The sequence below is a fragment of the Micropterus salmoides genome, unplaced genomic scaffold (genome assembly GCF_014851395.1).
Source record: "Micropterus salmoides isolate LMB-PRFRI ecotype aquatic unplaced genomic scaffold, ASM1485139v1 Ms_hic_scaffold_17, whole genome shotgun sequence".
NCBI classification, from domain to species: Eukaryota; Metazoa; Chordata; class Actinopteri; order Centrarchiformes; family Centrarchidae; genus Micropterus; species Micropterus salmoides.
Window position 1 is genome coordinate 16,560,610 of NW_024040817.1, and position 19,784 is coordinate 16,580,393.

The window sequence follows — 19,784 nt, forward strand, 5'->3', positions numbered from 1 at the left end:
CATACATGCAGTTTAAAAGAAACACACATGCACAGATATGCACTCAGAATAAAAATAGACATACAGTATATATGTGTGGACACACATGCTCTTTTTTACAAAGAAATGCACCTGTACTTAATCTCACTGTTATAGCCGTATGACACTCTGATGTACGCAAACATACACACACGCGCGCGCGCACACACACACATACATTCTCCACTGGGTGCTGGTGGTTGTATCAGTAGTCAACATGCATGACCTGCTCATTCACAATGTAGCAGGCAATCAGGCTGTTCACCTATGCATGACTCAGAGATACACACCCTTTGTCATACACACATTATTTGACATACAAATACAGCTATCTGTGCAGAACAAAGACACTATTATACATAATCACAATTACACTCACAGCCACAAAAATGCTGCTGTTTAGTGCATACAAATACACACAGATGCACCTGATAGTCCATGTTAATGAAAAGTACATAGTATCAAAGCAATACTTGCATGCACACAAATACAATATTCTTGTGTCAGTGCATGCGATCAGGCTAAATCAAACAATAAGGAAACATTTACACAAGCGTGAAGAATGGTTGAGCACTCTGGCTGAGTCACTGAATGACATGCATCATTTTCACTTTTCAGAAAATTAAGGAATATTCCAGGCCTATAAAGGTAAAACAATCCAGCTTTTTGAAAGATTCAAGGAAAATATTCCAAAATTAAACATAATTAAATAAAATCCATCAACCATGTAATGAGCTTTCAGATTTATCGCGACACTGACACCCATGTTAACAATCAGTGGCCTAAATGTCTGCATAGACTCCAATATGGACAGACACAAACCGTGGATGTGGATGCCAATCTGTCTATATTACAAAGGGTGTCATAGGTGGCGCATACATTTACATTTACGTCACGTGCACACTTATTAATTGGTGAATTGTGCTTATGCGTGTGGTGCACTTGATGGGATCGTTAACAGTTAATACTGGACCAGGATAAATGATATAACTAAAACCATATGCTGACACGTCTGTAGCAGTGTGCTGTCCATACAGGTTATACTGACTACATTTATTCCTTTGGCTCATTTGGGAGTGTCGTCCCCACTTATTCTAACCTTACTGCAAGGTTACATTAAACAACATTTTCACACATTAAGAACATGTGACAGTTCTTAGTTGTTGTCATACAGTCTTACAGAACATTAAACAGACAGTAACCACATTTACATTCACTGTTTACCACATGTACGTGCCAGGGTATGACATATGACATAGCTCCACACTGTTCACTAAGCTATACAACATTATGTGACGATAATGGACTGTGAAGATTGTTCAAGGATGGTTGTGGGTATTAACTATTATTGAAATGAGTTGCACAATGTCTGGTTTTAGGATTTGAAAGCTTAAATCTCCTCAGGCATGTTTTAAACATAGATAGACATGTTGTGAATAAGATATTAGAAGCGTGTTGCATTGCATCCCAGAGGAGCACTTTAACCTCATAAATAATTCAAACACACATAACTCACAGACACTCACAAATGCATGCTACCCACCGACAGACATGCACGGATACACATACTTACGCACACACCTAGATATTAGTCAGTTCCTGCATTGATCCCTGAGTATTTTAAACTACTTGAAATGGACCTTTACTGGAAGAGGGTGGAGTGATTGGTGGGGCGAACATTTTCTAGTGAAAAAAGAGAAACAGAAGAGGATGTAAAGCAGAAAGACATAGGCATACAACTTTACTTGTGGCAGTACTGTGCATGCTACATTCATGTGAGTAACCACATTGAATTAGAGCTGAATTCATGGTCAGAAATTGAGAAGGTGGCGAGTGGGAGGAAAAACAAAACCTTGAAAAACGATGGAAAATGGGACAACAAGGTGCATCAGACAGCAGTAAAAATAAAGTTTCCAGTGCTTTGTTCTCTCTCCCTCCATTAAACATTCAACAGAGACAGAATGAGACAAAACCACAATTGAAGAGGAGTTCAAAATACTCAGACACTGTTTGGGTATCAGCCAGATGCACAGGCAGACAGACCTACAACATCACACGCATAATCCGTGGGTTTTCGATTATGCATTCTCCTTTCCGTTTGTGTAACATGGAGTTTGGATTTAGCGGTGTCGGTTCACTATAACAAATATTCAAAAATATATCAATATTCCCAAACCCAATACCTTACAGAAAACTAGCTTCTTAGCTAAGTAAGCAGTGGCAAAATGTCCTCAGTTTGGAGGACTTCCTTTAACTCTTCTCTATCCTCAAAAGACATTTCCTCATCTTTCAATCTTTGTGAGATCCTTCCCCACTTTTCTTTCAAACACATAAATGCACATTATAACACTTAGATTTTGACACTTATTTTGCTGTGTGACATTATCTGAAAGTATTGTCTTTGAATCATTCGATCCGTCAAACTTTCTTTCCCCTGTCCTGTCTCTCTCTGCATTATACTTTTGTATATCTGCATCTCTGTACCTCTGTCTTTGGTGCTGCTCTTTGTTTGTATTCATATTTCTTGGTTGTTCCTTATCTCACTATTGTTCTCGCTAATCCTCTCAATCGTAGTCTTGATCCATCTCAATCCAATATTCATCCATCTTCCCTCCCATTTCTTTCTTTCATTCTCTTTCCCCCTCTCCCTGTGCTTCTGTTGTGTCTTCTAATTGGTTTTCTTTCCTTCTAGCCAGCCAGTTCTTCATTAAATCATCTGTCATCATCTCGGTTTGGTCTGTCATCTGTCTTTCCCTCAGCTAACATCTCTTTCTCACCCTCCCTCTCTCTCAGTCTATCTCTCTGTCTCTCTCTCTGTGTCACGTCTTTATCAGTAGTCATCTGAATTTTATGACAGCTGGAAGATAGATACCACATCTCAAATTGTAACTTAATGCGTCTGTACAGATGGTTCTGTCCTCAAAACGGTCTATAGTTGCTGCTGTTAACAGTGTTGAGTGATGGGGATAGATGGGAACATTGTTCCTATCTAACTTCATCTATGTAGCCATTCACTAAAAATCTTTGTGTACCTCTCATTTTCAAAATTACTTTATCATCATTGCAAAAGTAGTTTGTATATACTGTAGAACGAGTACTGAGAAGCAAAGTGTATCATTATTTTGAATATTAAAATTACTAAGCGGATGGCACAGTAGTACAGTGGTTAGCACTGTCGCTCACAGCAAGAAGGTTGTGGGTTCAAACCCCGGTTGCTCTGTGGAGTTTGCATGTTCTCCCTGTGTCTGCATGGGTTCTCTCAGGGTGCTCTGGCTTTCTGCATGGGTTCTCTCAGGGTGCTCTGGCTTCCTCCCACCGTCCGAAGACATGCGGCCTAGGTTGACTGGTGACCCACACCTTGTGTGAGCGTGAGTGGTTGTTTGTCTATGTGTGGGCCTGTGATGCACTGGTGACCTGTCCAGGGTGTACCCCGCCTTTCGCCTGATGTCATCCAGCCCCCCGCGACCCTGTACGCAGGATAAGCGGTTGACAATGGATAGATGAAAATTACAAAGTGGACATCAGAAAAAATCAAGAAACTGTTTTATGTGTGTGAAGGTCTATTATTCCCTCTCTCTTTTTCACAATGCAGGTTAGATCAAATTTATTCACGAAGGTCTTCAAAAGGAGGTTTATAATACTGCTTTAAAAAGCAACAAAAAACATAAATACATATAAAAGCAGAGACATAGTCATCACAGGTACATCACAGATGTCTTTGTATTGCTGTCGCTCTTATTCTGTTTCTTTCTATTTTCACCAAACAAACCCTAATTGAATGAGACTCAAAGTCATCATAGATGCTGCACTTTCCCCCTCCTCTCTCTGCTCCTTGTCTTTCCTTTCTATCTTAGTCTCTCTTTATCTCTCCTGATCAGTGTTTTTTTTTTACCTTCTCATCCTGTTTCTCCTGTTCTGTTTTATGGACCACACAGCAATTTCTCTTTCTTGCATGGACGTTTTTTGAACATTATGAACACGATTTAACATCTCTGAAATATTTCATATGCATGTCCCTCTTATGCAGATATGTCCGTAATATAGTGGTCATGGAGACATTTTCTCAGATACACATTCCTGGATATAAATAGTCTGCAGGCAAAATAAATATTATGTCAGTGCTGATGACATGGTAATTGCTGTATTAAATAACCCAGCCCACAGGTTCAAAACTCATCATCAAATGTACCATAACACCCATGACTCTTGGCTGTATCTAATTTTGTTTGACGTTGATGACATTTTTAAGAAAATACATAAAGCCAAGTGAAGTTTAGCATTGTTCCTCATCAATTTCTGGCATGTGTAGGCAAGAGTTCAATAGAAAAATGCAGTTAAATAAGTAATACTCCAAAGCTTTACATTTTACACCCAATTGTGTGTCCTGTCTTGTGTCAAGTGTGTCAAGTATCAAGTTTCATGAATATCAGTTTGACTGCAGTTGATTTTGAAATCTCTCCCTAAATGGATTTTTCATGCACAATTCTGAATCATTGAAAGCAAGACTAGCTGTAAATGTAGACACTTACTTTGCTGTTGGTTTCTTCCGGCATAACTTATTACTTCCAGTATTGATGTGCATTTACATATCCAAGTATTGATTATGGAAAGCAAAAAATAAGGTCATCTATAGACATTGAGAAGGAGTGATGTGGTTTGGGGGTGGTGTGTACATGTGTTCAGCTTGCTTATTTTTCTTACTGATTGATCAGCATTTTTCTGTCTATAAATGTATTATGTAGGGCTAAATGTCAGGCAGATATAGACTAGCATACTGATCTGACTTGCTGATCTGTGTCAGGACATATTGCAGTTGCCTTCTCAAGTCTGTAGACTGTAGTTGGCCTGTTGGAAACTATTTGGAAGTGGTGATTTTAAGCTTTGTCTCATAAGCATTTTTGAGAGACATCACTAGTGACATGACATTTAGCTATTAAATTCTTTGTGACAGTACCTTATTACTGCGACTATACTTGGTGACAGTAATCTAATAATTCTCTTTTTAGAAAGACGCATCACTTTCCAAAGTGTGTCATCTTTATTTCATTTTATCATTTTATGTCACTCTTCTTGTACGTGTCGTCTCTAATACAACAGTTAACTTACATACTTTATAATACACACACACATTGTTTAGTAAAAGGCCCGCTGTGGATTTTTTTTTTCAAAGAAACACAGTTAAGTTTGCGTTCAGTGTTTCTCACTATAGCTTTGTGGATATCCTTGAGGCCTAACATACATGTTGATTGCATTTCCTCCCTCATAAAACATTTGCGAAGACAATTTTTTTAATACTCTGAAACCTAGAAATCCTTTTCTCTGCCTCTTGCTGGTGCATTGATGTTTTTATTGGCACATAACCGCCACCCCAAACTCCACCTTATGTGACTTAAAGTTAAGTATTGCTGTCTTGCTCAAAAGTTCATGTATGTTGTAACTATCTTAGATTCTGGACCATTATGTGTTGGGGAGGATTAGATGTCCTTGATGTGTCTCTGACTGTCAGGTTTGGTTGAAATCAGGTTTGGTTTAGAGAGGTGTTGATTAAACTGTATGAATTTTTTTTTCATTTTTAATAAAATTAATTAAATAATAATAATAATAAAAGTCAAGTGAAAAAACGAGCTGGCAGATATTTTGGCTGGTGACAATCGTGGCCGAATGAAGGCGATAAAAAATTTAATTTCGCAGTCGTCATTTTCGGTTTGTGCACAAGGTCAGTGTTTGGTTTGAGATAACACTGCCCTGACAATATACACACACTAAGCACGTAAGTCCATAGTGAATGCAGTGCACTGGATGGAACTGTACTAATGGAAGTATCCAAAATTTAGACACGCTATGAGCATTAAAATTAGCTTAAGTGTGTTTTACTCTGTTTAACATATGCCTTCGCAGGCCACACAGGAGAGGGAAGGATCAAGGAGGACAGAAGGGCAGGAGAGGTGAAGTGAATCTGGCTGTAGAGAAGAGAGACAAGAGTGGAGTGTATTTCGCCGAGGCTGTGATGCGTTAAACTCTCTGCATGCAGCTATTTGTTTAAGATGTCAGTGATGACATTTAACACTCACCGACACCCAGGGTCTCTCTCTCACTCTGTCTCTCCCACACACACTAATGAAATGCACATGCTCAAATAGGCAAACACACACACACAACCAGGGACAGACACAGGTGAACAGACACACGCACACTGTCAGGCAAACACATTAACAGACACACAGTCTGACACACCCACTCAGAAAATAAAAGAGATGGAGAAAGGGAGGGTGAATGAATTAGAGGCAATACTTATAAATCACAACTTTAGGAGTTTGTCATTAGAGTTGATCATTTAGAAACTGTGTTTAATGACCAAATGAGAAAACAGGGACAGTAGACTCATCCATCTCAATACTGCTCTGGAGACAGACAACAAGAGTCTTTCTTTTCCATTCACCTCCTTTTTTACCTCCTTTTGCGACCTTCATCTAACTGCACATTTTACAGCAATTCTTACTTTCTTTCTGCTAGGCAAGAGGGTGGTTCAGTGGATGGGGTGACCACTCTACAGGCACAGGACCTGTACCAGGACCTGAAGTGCCCCTGAGCAAAAAACTGAATACCTATCCACTCCAGGGACACTGTTATATAGTCGATCCTGTCATCTGACAAGGCAAGCGAACAGAACTTCTCCAGGATGATAAACTGAGTAACACCTTAACATTACGCCAGTAGCCTATGTACTTAAAAGAAAGCTATTCTGCAATCTGATACTGTCACTTTCCTTTCAAGTTAAGTTGGGTCAGATGTCATGAATAATGGGAAGAGAAAAATAGCAGTAATGAGAATAATGCAAATCAAGTTGTATCTCACTATATATGTTACCAGCAATCTAAATATGATTCAGTTAGACAGGGTCATAAGGCTACTGTAAGAATAATAATCTGTCTATCAATCAATGCCTTGTCTCTTTATGTCTCCTTCTGGTGATCTACCATTAAATCACCCTTCTGCCCTAATTGGTCTAAATGTTGAGCTGTTAGTTGACTGGCAGACAGCATCTGTTCTTTGATTTGTGGACAGATGGTGGGATGAGTTGAAGGTCAGCACGGTTACTAGTTGTGTGTGGGTGTGTGTGTGTGTGTGTGCCCTAAACACTGTGACTGTTCATCTAAAATGCAATGCTGGCAAGCAGAGGACAGCAACCAATATGTTTCTAACAAGGTTTAAAAGTGTGATAGAAATATATGATAGCAATATGCGAGGGAAAGAAAGAATAATGGGAACATCACATAAAAAGGACTGAATTTGAAGCTGCTCAATCACAGTTTGCAAGGGCAGCTACACAGATGAGTCATACAAAGTTGAATGTGGGTATTTGTCTGCTTTAAATGTGGTCTGACATTCATTAGCAAAATGTAGCAGCAGAGCTACAAAGCTCAGACACAAAACAGCTGAAACCTGAATACCTGTGGGGGCCTCCTACATCACCAGACAGTGATCACAAGATCGAGAAGTTTGCCAACAGCGATCAAGAGAATCCAATTTATAGATGAAGACAGGAAAAATGTTAACTCCACAAAACCACACCTTTAAAAGTAAAAAATGACCCTGACCTTCACAAAGTTGGTATTTATGATAGGGCTGCAAAGACACAAAGGGACATTCTATGTGTGAAGAGATTAAAATCTGTTCATGTGAAAAAGTTATGTCATATATCATAATTTATTCTGCTTCCAGATGGGTTTACATTTGGCTCAAAGAAGCAGCCAAGGAATATCAGGCTGTTTTACAAGACCAGATGGTGCAAACACTGTTCTCGTGATGCATAATTTTCTATACACACTAATACATTAACTCAAAAATAATTTCCTGAACAACTAGATTAAGTCAGACATCTTCTCTCAAAGTTCTTGAGGTAGTTTTCAGTGTCATTTGCACTTTATTGAACTGTAGGCTACCTTTGAAGAACAGTCCAATATCGTGTTGCACACAGTGCAGGACTGAAGCATTATCAAGGACAAATGGTGGCACTACTTCCTGTATGAGGAAAAGAAATAAAAACATATAGAGTGAAGTGAGTGAATAGGCAGACTAATTAGTAGTAGTCAATATAGACTTCATGGCACAAACAAAACATATGTTGAAGATGAGTTCATGTGTTGCATACATACCTCCAATAGTTTCCTCCCAAACAACAAAACCCCCGCAGCATCAGCTGTTTCAGCAAATACCCAAAAACTACATTTTTACACTTATGCGAAAAAGTCCTCTTGCAGCCATAGTAATTATGACTCCTGTCCATCGAGAATGAAGGAGGAAATATTGAGACGTTGTCACAAAGTCTGCTGAGGGAGGTCAGGTTTGTTGATTAGGTCAACAAAACCCTGGACCATGACATGAGCGGCCGTTGTTGACTTCCTGGGCCCTATATAAACTATCTATAGTACATGGTCTATTAAGTCCATTTCGGGCGTGTCCAACTCCACTTTCGCTAATTTATCTGTTTGCACAGTAAGGCGCAAGACGCAAAGGAGTTGTGTATATAGTATCTTGACTAACCATGGGTGTGTTTTGGAGTTAAGCTAATCAGAATGTCATCTTCCAATTCCTTTAAAAGCCAGGTGACGCCTGCACCTGGCACATTACTATTAAATGGTGGATTAATTACACATTATGAAAGCCATTAAAAAAAGAAAAAAGTGTGATACAGACTTTCAGCAGAGAGAGAGAGAGAGAGAGAGAGAGAGTGCAAGTTTGACAGAAATGTCAGCTGTGTGTTGTATTGATGTATGAAGGTTTTCTTTAAAGGGGCATTACGTAGTTTTCAGCGGCCACTAGTGGTGTGGTTCTAAGACTGCAACCAGGCGTGTTCGTACGCGTGCTTGCTTGAACTCATGAACAAGCATAATCCGAAACACAAACAGTTTCATAGTGAAATACCACAATAAATGCAGGAACACCAGCATGCAGGCTGTGGCTTTTCTCCAGACATGGTCAGGCTCTGTTACTTCAACGTTCCCGTCTCAGAGGCAGATCAACGCCGGCGCCCTACCTTTCATTAAGCGCAGCCAGCTGCATATCGGCACAATACTCCCGAAAAAAGGCAGAGTGACAGCGGCTATCTGACAGGGAGAACAGACAGAGCTGGAAACTCAGGTATACTCCCAGTGCAATATTACAGTAGTAGTTTTATCAACTGTAGGTTGAACTATTCCATGCTCGTTACATGATAACGTTACATTTACGACATTTAGCCGACGTGCTACATCGTTAGCTCGCCTGCTGCTGTTCAGTAACTATCTTTACTATCTGTGAATCTGTCACCAGAGGCTCAGCAATGTCAGCACAGCTACATGTGTTAGATGATAATGAAACGGTTAGTGAGCTGGACTGAATATTATAACGAGACTGTGTCACACTTTATAACAGTTAGACTGCAGTAAGTAACTTTACAGTAAGTAAATAGTGATAGTGGATGGCTCTTCCTGTGTGTTGTTGTGACAGTTTTGTTGCAGTGTTTATATTATGTGGGTCACGTTAGCTACAGCGACTGAGAGGTGGAGAAGCTGTGTATATGAGTATTGGTAAAACCACGATCTAAAGTTAGGAAGCAAACAGCGGCAGGTCTGAGCTACTGTAACTTAGCATTAGCTGGCTGCATCACTACCGGCTAACGTTAGTAAACAAATCGTTCCACATTTGCTTTTTGCCATTACATCCTTTCTTGCAGGCTAAATCAATAGTGGTACACAGAATAGTAACATGGGTCGCGTTAGTTGGTGAAGTAATGTGGAAAGAGATATAACTTTGCACCAGATAACATCACAGCAACTGCTTGGCGTTAGCCTGCGAGCTAACATGACTTTCTCTGTGTTTCTCCAGTTTTACTAATGTTCACTTTGTTCTTACTCGACCTGATGCAAGCAATGGAGAAAACAGGTGTGTGCTTCATTTATAAGTGAGTTTTGAGCCCACTGACCATAAGGCAATGTAAATTTGATTTATCAATAAGTAATTTCATTGAAAAACTTACATATAGCCCCTTTAATGATTTACTTTAATTGTTAGAGAGGCTGCTGTCAGTGCATCCCGACCAATCGTGTCAGAGTGTCGGGAGATTTAAATAATCAATGAAGTTATGCTGCTGTGCCTTGTGCGTAAATGCACACAGCATCTCTCTCAGTGAGGAGACACTTTACCCTATTTCACCCATCTGCTTTTAATCAGAATGCTAATTTTTATGACTAGGCCCACCCACTTCGCAGTTTATCCGCCAATATGTCCGCGCATCACTAGAACCCGCCTGTGCAGGCTCATCACTTTATAATATATATTATATAATATAATAATACACCCTTTAAAAATACTGCACCATTGACTTTAGACCAGATATTTGTTAGGCAGTGGTGCAGTCGCTTTCTGCTGCTTTAAGATAGCAATGTTCCAACAATGAACCTTGTTTTAAGACCAGCACACCCATGGCCGCAAGTACATTTGCCACTGACACAATGTGGGATATGGGCATGAAAATGACAACTGCGTCACTCAGAAACTCAGAAAAAGCAATGACACTTGTGCTGGGCGCCACTTTGAGCTGGGTGTACGATAGGGCCCCCTGTTTCCTAAAGGCGGTCTTTGTTGGTTTCTTTTGAGCATGACCAAAACTTAACCATGTAAGTATTTTAACCCAAACCATATCTTTCCCTTTCCCTAGCTAAGTTGTTTTTGTTCCTAAACCTAACCCTTAACTTGTTTATTTTTACAATCGAGATTTTGGAAAGCACTGACAAATTATGTTGTCTTGCCGATAAGGCCAGCAGATCAGAAAACACTTATATGTGTCTGACTGAAACGACAGTTTAGTCAGATTAATCACATTTCTCTGTTTTTCCACCCTGCCCTTTTCTTTGCATAGCTTGTATGCAAGTTGTTGCTGGACTGCATCCAAAAGCTAAGTTGGATTCTGTTCACAGTGCCACCAATTCCATTACTAGTTTTGTGGATCCGATGGATCTGTCCATAAGATCCTTTTTTTTTTATGCAACCATAACTGCTATTTAATGCATCCTGGCATGACTGGATGGTGAAAGTGACATTGAGACCACAAGTGAAATTGCATCCTTTGTGCATTTGGGCAGCATGGCACAAAGTGCAGCTGCAGAGGAAGCTTGATGCGTGTCCAGTAACTCCTCAGACCAGGAGGAAATTTATTGAAAATAAATGCAGGGTAATTTTTGTGCACATGTTTAACAGTATTCCCCCTGTCTGTTCAGTCATTCATGGCATGTAAACTGAGGTATTACAGGTATGCAGGGAGTGATGAGGGAGAAAGAGGGGTAGCTATATATATTCAGCTTTACAACATATGGGGGGCAAGAGGTTGATGGATGGGTGGGTGGATGTAGATAAGAGAGCAGAAGGGATGGATGGATACAGCCCGAAGACAGAGGAGAGGGGAGGATGATGTAGATGGCCCATAATCCTTAGAGGCTGACAGCACACTGGGTCTTCTGTGATTGAAGTGTGTGTGTGTGTGTGTGTGTGTGTGTGTATGTACAAATCTGATAGTGATAGTGATCTGCCTATCAAAGTGATGCAGGAAAGGAATGGAGTTATGGGACAGAAGGTAAAGAAGAGGGGGAAGAAAATAGAGGAGAGAAAGAGATGAGGCCAGAAAAGCCATTAAACAGAAAATCAATCAACAGAAAGAGAGAGAGAAATGCAGAGAGAGTAAGATCTTAAAGAAAGACACAGCGAGACAGAGAAGGATAAAGAAGGAATCCTCAGATGACTGCGATATTGATGACAGCACAGTGGGGGAGAGGGGATGAACGGATGGGAGAGAGGGAGGCAGGATAAGGAGGCTAAGAACGAGTGATTAAAGCACCCCAGGCCATGAAAGAGAAGGAGTAAGGGAGAGTAAGATGGGGAGAGTCAGGAAGGGGAGGGGGTTGATGAGGAAGAAGAGTGGGAGGGTTATAGGCAAGGATGAATAAGGGAGAGAGAACTAGAGATAACAGAGGGATTGAGGAGGAGAAAGGAATGAGACAAGAGGAGAGCAGGAGATGTGCAGTTTCGATAAAAAAAAATAAAATAACTTGATGCAGAAATGGGAAGAGGAGGGTGTAGCAAATCAGTAAGGAAGAAAAGAGAAGTGGTGCTAAAACAATGAGAGAGAGAGATGGAAAGGCAAAAAAGGGCAACACTAGCTCACTGATGTGATAAGAAATGAAGGCAACATGGCCAACACTACCTCTCTCTTTTTCTTCCTCTCACACACATACAAAGTCACACTCAAACTAACACTTTTAGTGCCTTCCTCCACACACACTTTCCCTCCTCCTGTGGGTCAATGCACTGGGGCATGTGCATGAGTTCAGCCTCCCCAGGTTGCCATCTGAAATAAAAGCAGAGAACAGAACACAGTAGAACAGTGCAGCCAGATAAGAAAGCACTCACTTACCTATAGATTAACTCGAGTTGGCCCTCATCATGAAATAGCAGAATGATCTGAAAGAAGATTTTTTTCCCCCTATCTAAACTTGTTTTCTAAATGTTTTGCACGTAAGATCTCAGACAAAGCAGTATTTGGAGGTGTTATGCATCTTTTAGAAGAAAAACACTACTTACCAAAGATTATAATGAAACTGAGAAATTAAGCCTCTGTTCTTGGCATTTTTGCCTTTTTCTACAGAGCTACTCATACAGTGGGGAAAAAAGTTACATGGTATTTGTCACCTTAGTGTCGGGTGTTGATTTATAGTGGGATTTACAGTAGTAGCAAATGATTTGAATTAAGGTCTCAATATCAATGTCTAACTTTGAGAACAAACCCAATGTGAGGTGCAGACCGCTATGAGCGTCTTGTCTAATGTAGCTGCTGTTAGATATTATTAGCTACATGTAAATCTATGTACAATGGATGGAGGTATGCATCGGCAGATGTATATATAGACTTTCTAACCAAGAATAGCAAAAAACAATATTTTAAAGTTTTAATTTGCTCCTCAAACTGGGATAATTTGGGATAGCCCTAATCAGTCATCTTGTAATGATTTTATAATCAATCATATTCATTCTGTGTCTCATTTTCAAGCAAATCCTATTCATGCTTTGGATGTGGCTGCAGTGACCTCAGTGCTCTTAAGTTGTCATCCACAGATTCTTTTAAATGCTTATTGGATTTTAAGATTTCTGCAATAAGCTGTTCAGACTTGTAGGTAATGAAATTCCATTCTTCAGCTGGAAGGTCATTTATTCAATACACTATCCTTGCAAGCAAGCAAGCTACAGTATGTTTGAATCATTACAGAAAAAAAACAGTATGAAATAGCTCAACAATGGTGATTCTGCCTTTGTTTTAATGGTTACCAGAAAAAGAAGGCAGACACACTAATATTTCATACTGTCACACAGATGGCCAATCATGATTGATGACGAAGGTGCGAGTGGTATTCAAAATTAGCAGGTGCAATCAGTGGTGCCTATAGGTTTCTGGACTTCACACCCTTCCCCTGTGAACACGCAACAAATGTCACTTTTTATTAGGGCAGCTGCTCTGAAGCGGTCGCTGCACAGCCCTGTCGTTACAGAGCGACAAAACAGAATTATTGAGGATGCTAATTGCAATATGTGTCATCCAAAATGATCACACGGAGTCCTTACATGGATTTTGGTATTCAAGTCCACTTATTTTAAAACTAATGATAAAGATATATATATATAGATATATATCTGTTCTGTAGGTCACAGTAATAGATTTTGAGTGACAACAAGCCAGAACATGTCACGGCTGGAGGCCCTTAATGCTTCAAAATCATAATGTCAAATTCACCAAAGGTCCACTGCACATAAGAGCCCTGCTCACTTGTTTTTTATTTTTTATTTTACAAGTTTATTTTCTCTTTTTTAATAAGAGCCACACATCAGTGCACCTTGAGGCTATTCCACCTGTCTGTCAAGTGTCACTGGCACATCAATAAGCTGGAGGGCTGGAAGAGGGGTGGGTGTGTCTCTGTGTGTGTGTGTGTGTGTGTGTGTGTGTGTGTGTGCGCGTGCGTGCGTGTGTGTGTGCGCGCGCGTGTGTCCACCTGTGCTTGCGGACGTCCTGTTGTCATGATAAACCTGTGACAGCTGTCATCCTGCAAGCAGCACTCTCCCACAGTGCACACACACACACACACACACACACACACACACACACACACACACACACACACACACACACACACACACACATACAGACTACTGTATCATTTCTCTGCTGCAAATGTGATGGGGTCTCAGTAGGTCTTGTTTGGGGTGTTGGGTCATTTACACAAATCTCCTCAACTGTCTAGCTGTGGAATGACTGTCAGTGCCTGCACTGCCTGCCTGCCTGTCTGTCTGTCTGTCTGTCTGTCTGACTGATTTTGTTGCCTATATGAACCTGTTTAAATGAATTAATTATTAATGAAAAAATAATGCTCTTCTGTTTTTCATTTTCAATACATCAGCACCTGTAGTTTGGGACAATGCACATTTTGTCAGTAGCTTCACCACCATTCCTAATAAGACAAACATTATAAAAACGTGTGTATTGTTCCTAACTTCACACTCTGGTCTATTGAATCTATTGTTTCTATTCAATTCAAACCACTTATTTTGTTTCATCCTGTTTCTTGTTTCCTATCCGATGCCGTTTGTACCAACTGTTTGCCTATTTCAGTCCACTTTCTATATTTTTTGTTTCACACTATTTCTGTTTGCCTTTGTTTGTTCCTATCTATTTATGTTCCCGTGTTATCCTCTGTGTGTATTTCCTGTCTACTCAGTGCACTCTCTTCCGTCCGATTTCTAATATCTTTTCCTAATGTTTCTATTCATTTCTATTGGTTGTCGTGTTGATTGACGTGAGTCTTGGACCACAGTTATTCTCTTTACCCCTCCTGTGGGTGGAGTATGGCTTGGTCCCTACCTTATCGCTGTCATCTGTACATGCATCTCTTAAGGCTGCACTGCCTGGATGAGCCCAAAGGATGTGCATGTATACCTGACAGAGCCTGTCTACACTCTTATAAAGGATGTCTTTTTCAGCTTATCAGTGAGTGCAGTTTAAGGACAACACACATCTGGTGTTTCTCTGTCTTCTCTAAATACTGATGATATCATCAGGTGATGGGTTGTAGAGTAATATAAATCATGTGTCATCCCAAATTGCACTCACTGGTGAGTAGGAAAACACATGTCTGCTGTAAGAGTGTGTACATACAGTATTGCCTCTTTTATGTATAACTATAAATTATACAGATATAATTTATACCATGTTTACAGTTGGACTTGTACGCTCTCAGAAAAAAGGTTCAACATTGTATCTTTTGTCACTGGGGCAGTGGATCCTTGGCTGTGCTCAATTTGCTTTTCATAAATATTTTTCAAAATTAAGACAGGAATCTGTTTTCTAAATGATTTCTCTAGATTGGTTATGAAAACATTCACCTTTCCACACAGTATTATAGAAGTGACTTGAGCATAGCCCTCTTGGATAACTTGCCATACAATCAAAGTCCCAGTGATACACCAAGGTCCAATGTAACATGTTTTTTCTCCACGAGTGTATGTATAAATTATATGTGTATAATTTATGCCGTGTGCACAGCGCAATCCATGTGTCTTTATCTGTTATACAGTAATCAGTACTACTATCAATTATGATTAATACTTCCAATCAGATGTGATCAACAATCAGAGAAAATTTGGCAAATCTATCATCACATCTGGTCTATATGTTTTGAAACTAATTGATGATTAATTAATAGACTGACACTAAACCAGCCAATTGGGAAACATATGAATCTGAAGTTCCTTGGTGGCGATTGGAGGAGACGAGAGCGGAGCACTGTGATTGGAAAGGAAAGCTTACCTTGTTATTGGAGGAGAGGACAGCAGCTCTGAGTGTGACAGGAACTGCAGCCTAACCCATAAACCACACCCCTGATTCTAACTGGCAAAAGAAAAAGAGCGTAATTCTCCTAATTCTTGGCAGAGAACCAATAGTCCATAAACAAAGGGCTGTATATTACCATGCATATGCTATGTTTCATATCTACTTCATATCTGAAGTGCAATGTAACAATATGGTTTGCTCATATGACTTGACAGATTATGTGTCATGACAAAGTCATCCATTTCTAACATGCAAGCCACATAATAACATTAGGAGTTGAGATCAAAGAGTTTACCTGTCCCTTATCATTAAGGTAATTTTAAAAAATCACCTCACAGAGGGAGAGAGGTGGGGAGTTGGGCTGGCTGACCTTTAATCTACTTGAGTAGTTGAGAAATAATGTTAGGTCTATTGGGAATTAAATCACAATTTCTGATTTGGTCAATAAACTGATACATTTGTTAATTGACCCGGCCCTCCTCATATAGCTGAAAATCTAAATAATTAATCCAAAAAATAATTTTAATTTAATTTAAAAAAAGTCCGCCCCTCGGTCCCTCCTCCTCTCCCTAACCCAGGTTTTCTATTTGTCACTCTGATTTGATTGACAGCTGAGGACACATGTGGGGGCACTGTGAGGGGCGGCAGTGGGGTGGTGACCAGTCCCGGTTACCCCGGCAACTATGGTAACCAGGCCGACTGTACTTGGATCCTATTGGCCGAACCTGGAGACACCATCTCTGTCATCTTTACAGACTTCCAGACAGAGGAGAAGTATGACTACCTGGAAGTTGAGGGATCTGAACCACCAACCATTTGGTGAGTCACTTTATTAATTAAAGTATTCACTTCATTCATATGTGTGGATGCCACGGTCATTGTGCTGCTGAAAAATGTGATGACGTGGAAGTGGCAGAATGGTCCACTTATCTGTGCAAGATTTAGTATTTTATGTTTTAGAACAATGTCTGAATTGCAGCAGAGGGATGAGTAGTGGTTCAGTTTTAAATTGCAGAAGGATACGGTACATTACCAGGTGTAAGAGACATACAATTAGCCAGATGGTGAAAATGAAAAATATTTATATATCATACAACAAAATTCAGGGTAGGATATTGAGATTTAGACAGGGTGGCCTCAGTATTAAAAATTGTCTGCTTGAATATCTATTATTTCATGGCACAAATGCTGCTAGGTTAAAGACATATCTAAACAAATGCAGATTGATAGAGAATCATAGAACCCACTGTCTGTGGCAGGAAACAATGCGGTAAGCATTATTATAGGGAGGCGATAGAGCCCCACTGCACTTGGGGTGGTTGTGACATATGTGATTGTGGTCCTAATCCATACTTTGAAAAAAGGATTCAGTTGACATTTCTGACCTGGCATTTCTGCCAAGATGGTGTAGTCACATAACTTCTGAGTTTATGGAACAATTTAACCACACTTGGGGTACAGTTATAAAAAGTTAGAAGCGGTAATAAAAATAAGTTAGAACTCAAGTAAGAACAGGTAATAAAATGAAAACGTTATTACAGATATAAAGTACCGTTTTTATCTCTTGTTCGTGAAGTATAGAAATGTTTCCTAGGAAAAAAAAAAAAAAAAATCTTGAAGTCTGCAATTCGTGTGTATGTGGACTTATGTTCACGTGCAGTCCTTCTGCAGGGGCCTAGTATTTTCAGATGCATTAATTGATGTGTGCCATTTAGACTTTTAACAGCTCCATGATTTTCTGTAATTTCCTCGGTTGTTTTCAGATGGTTCACTCATAACAATATTTTATTGCTCTAGCTGCTTATTGATTGTTGCTAAATTAGGGTATTGATCAACCATTGCTGTTGCTGTAACCAATTTGAATCTAATCATGGTCAGGGAAATTAGTGTGTGTGCATGTGTAATTGATTTGGAAGTAATAATGTCCAGGCAACTGCTTCTAGGAAAGTGTTGGTGTGTCTATAGAGGTGCACACCATCCTGCTCACTCGTGTGTGTGTGTGTATGTGAATGTGGAGTTGCAATTATGTTAAAGAAGCACAGCAGGTAAATACTGCTACTCAACAACTGACAACTTCTCAGTAATATCTTTCGTTGGTAACTGTTTATACTCTGCTGGTCACATTTCTTCACATGCGCTTATTTACATTCTGTTAGCGGCTGCATGAAACTTATTTCCAGCATGCCACAGTAAAACAAAGGTTTAGTCTTTATTCTCATTTTGAAAATTTGTCAGAAAAGCCATATTTAATAATTCTTTGTAAAATAGTCATATGGTGTTATTATTCTACATGATCTAGACATACATTAAATGAAGGCAAATCAATATTAGGCATCAGACACATAGGAAGAACAGGAAAAACGGTAAAAAGACGACTTTTATTTTTGATTCATTTTATTTTACTTCTGTCTTGTGTTTGAGAATCAACAGTGCATTTGTAAATACAGTACAAGCTAACAAACAGGCAAAAAGTAAAGTAAGTTGATCATTAATAATCACCAGTAATATGTTTTGCCTGAAGACACAAAATTATATTTTCAAACAGAGCATTTCAATTTGTAACAAGTTGTAGGAAGCATAGAGTCGGGCCATTCAGAACATTTGTGTCAAGCTGTCATTTTGAACTTGGGGGCAAATACAAAACCTTACTGCTGTGAAAAATCACCTTCTTAGGAGTATTTACAGCCAGTATTTATTGCTCAGGGTTAGATTGTTGGCCTTTGGGGGATAATGTGGTGGCAACTGGTAGTGTGTGATTTAGTCTGACCGATGTCTTGGCTCGTGTAATGCATTGCTGTGTTGTTATTTACTTGCTGAATTAACTCTGGAGTTTCATACAGCATACTGAGGTCAGTCTGATGTTTCTGGGTCTTTTCCTACAGCCAGGCTGAAAATATGGCTGCTGTTTTGTACTGAGAGGAGAGCAGTGACATTCAGATGTACAGCCTGAAGCAGAACTTGCCCTGATGTTGTGAATAACTAAAGATGCTAAAGTGAGACTTTTTAAAGTCAGTGTTTTCTTCAAGATCATTGTTTTCTAACAACTTTAAACGTTTTTTGTATCCATCTTATTTTCCATGTTTGGAAGCACTCCGTGCTCACAAAGAGCTCATTCCTTTCAGTGAGGAATACGCAGTTAAAGAAGTAAATTTTAGAATGCACAAGACACCTAATTTATGTAACTTATTTTAATAGGTTCCCACCTGGGAAGAAAACAAAGCACTCCTGTGGGTAAGATTGTCTTGTTCATCAGAGATGTCAGAAAAAAAATAATGAAAAGACTTGTTTAAGATGATGCAATGCTCAGAGGTACATTGCTAAAAGCACAGCTCTTGCAGTGGATGTGCTACATTGCAAAAGTTGATCCATGGTTCCGCTGCTGTCAAACATTAGGATGAAACAACACTTGGCATACTATTAGCAAACGTGAACCTTTAAGAAGTGGATAAATTTTCTCTAGTTTGAAATATCCACTTTATTTTGAGGCATACTGATGATAGGGTCAGCATTTGGTATAAACAGCCTCATCCCATGGATTATTTCATTCTGTAAATGGTACAGGCTGCTGGTGGTGTTGTAATTGTCTGGAGACTATTTTATTGACATGAACTAGGCTGCACTAGACCCTGTAGTACAAATTTAGCATTGTTTAAATGCCGGAGTATACTCAAGGATTGTTGCGCTCCAGGTGCATCCCCTCATAGTCGCAGTATGCCTTTTTTTCAGTTGGATACTTCCATATCAGACAACATGCATCATCTCCAGATGGCTCCAGGGAAATGACAGTGATTTTAGTTTACTCCAGTGACCTAAAAAATCTCATATGTCAACACAGTACAGCACCTCTTGAATTAGG

At 39.6% G+C, this 19,784-nt stretch overlaps 1 protein-coding gene across 1 annotated transcript in view; it reads left to right on the top strand.

Moving 5' to 3' along the window:
• csmd3b (CUB and Sushi multiple domains 3b) overlaps nt 1-19,784 on the top strand; it is a 236,710-nt gene that overhangs the window by 46,789 nt on the left and 170,137 nt on the right. The window contains exon 4 of the mRNA XM_038725460.1: nt 16,540-16,747. Within this exon, the coding sequence (XP_038581388.1) occupies nt 16,540-16,747 (208 nt within the window). The remainder of the gene's footprint in view (nt 1-16,539; nt 16,748-19,784) is intronic.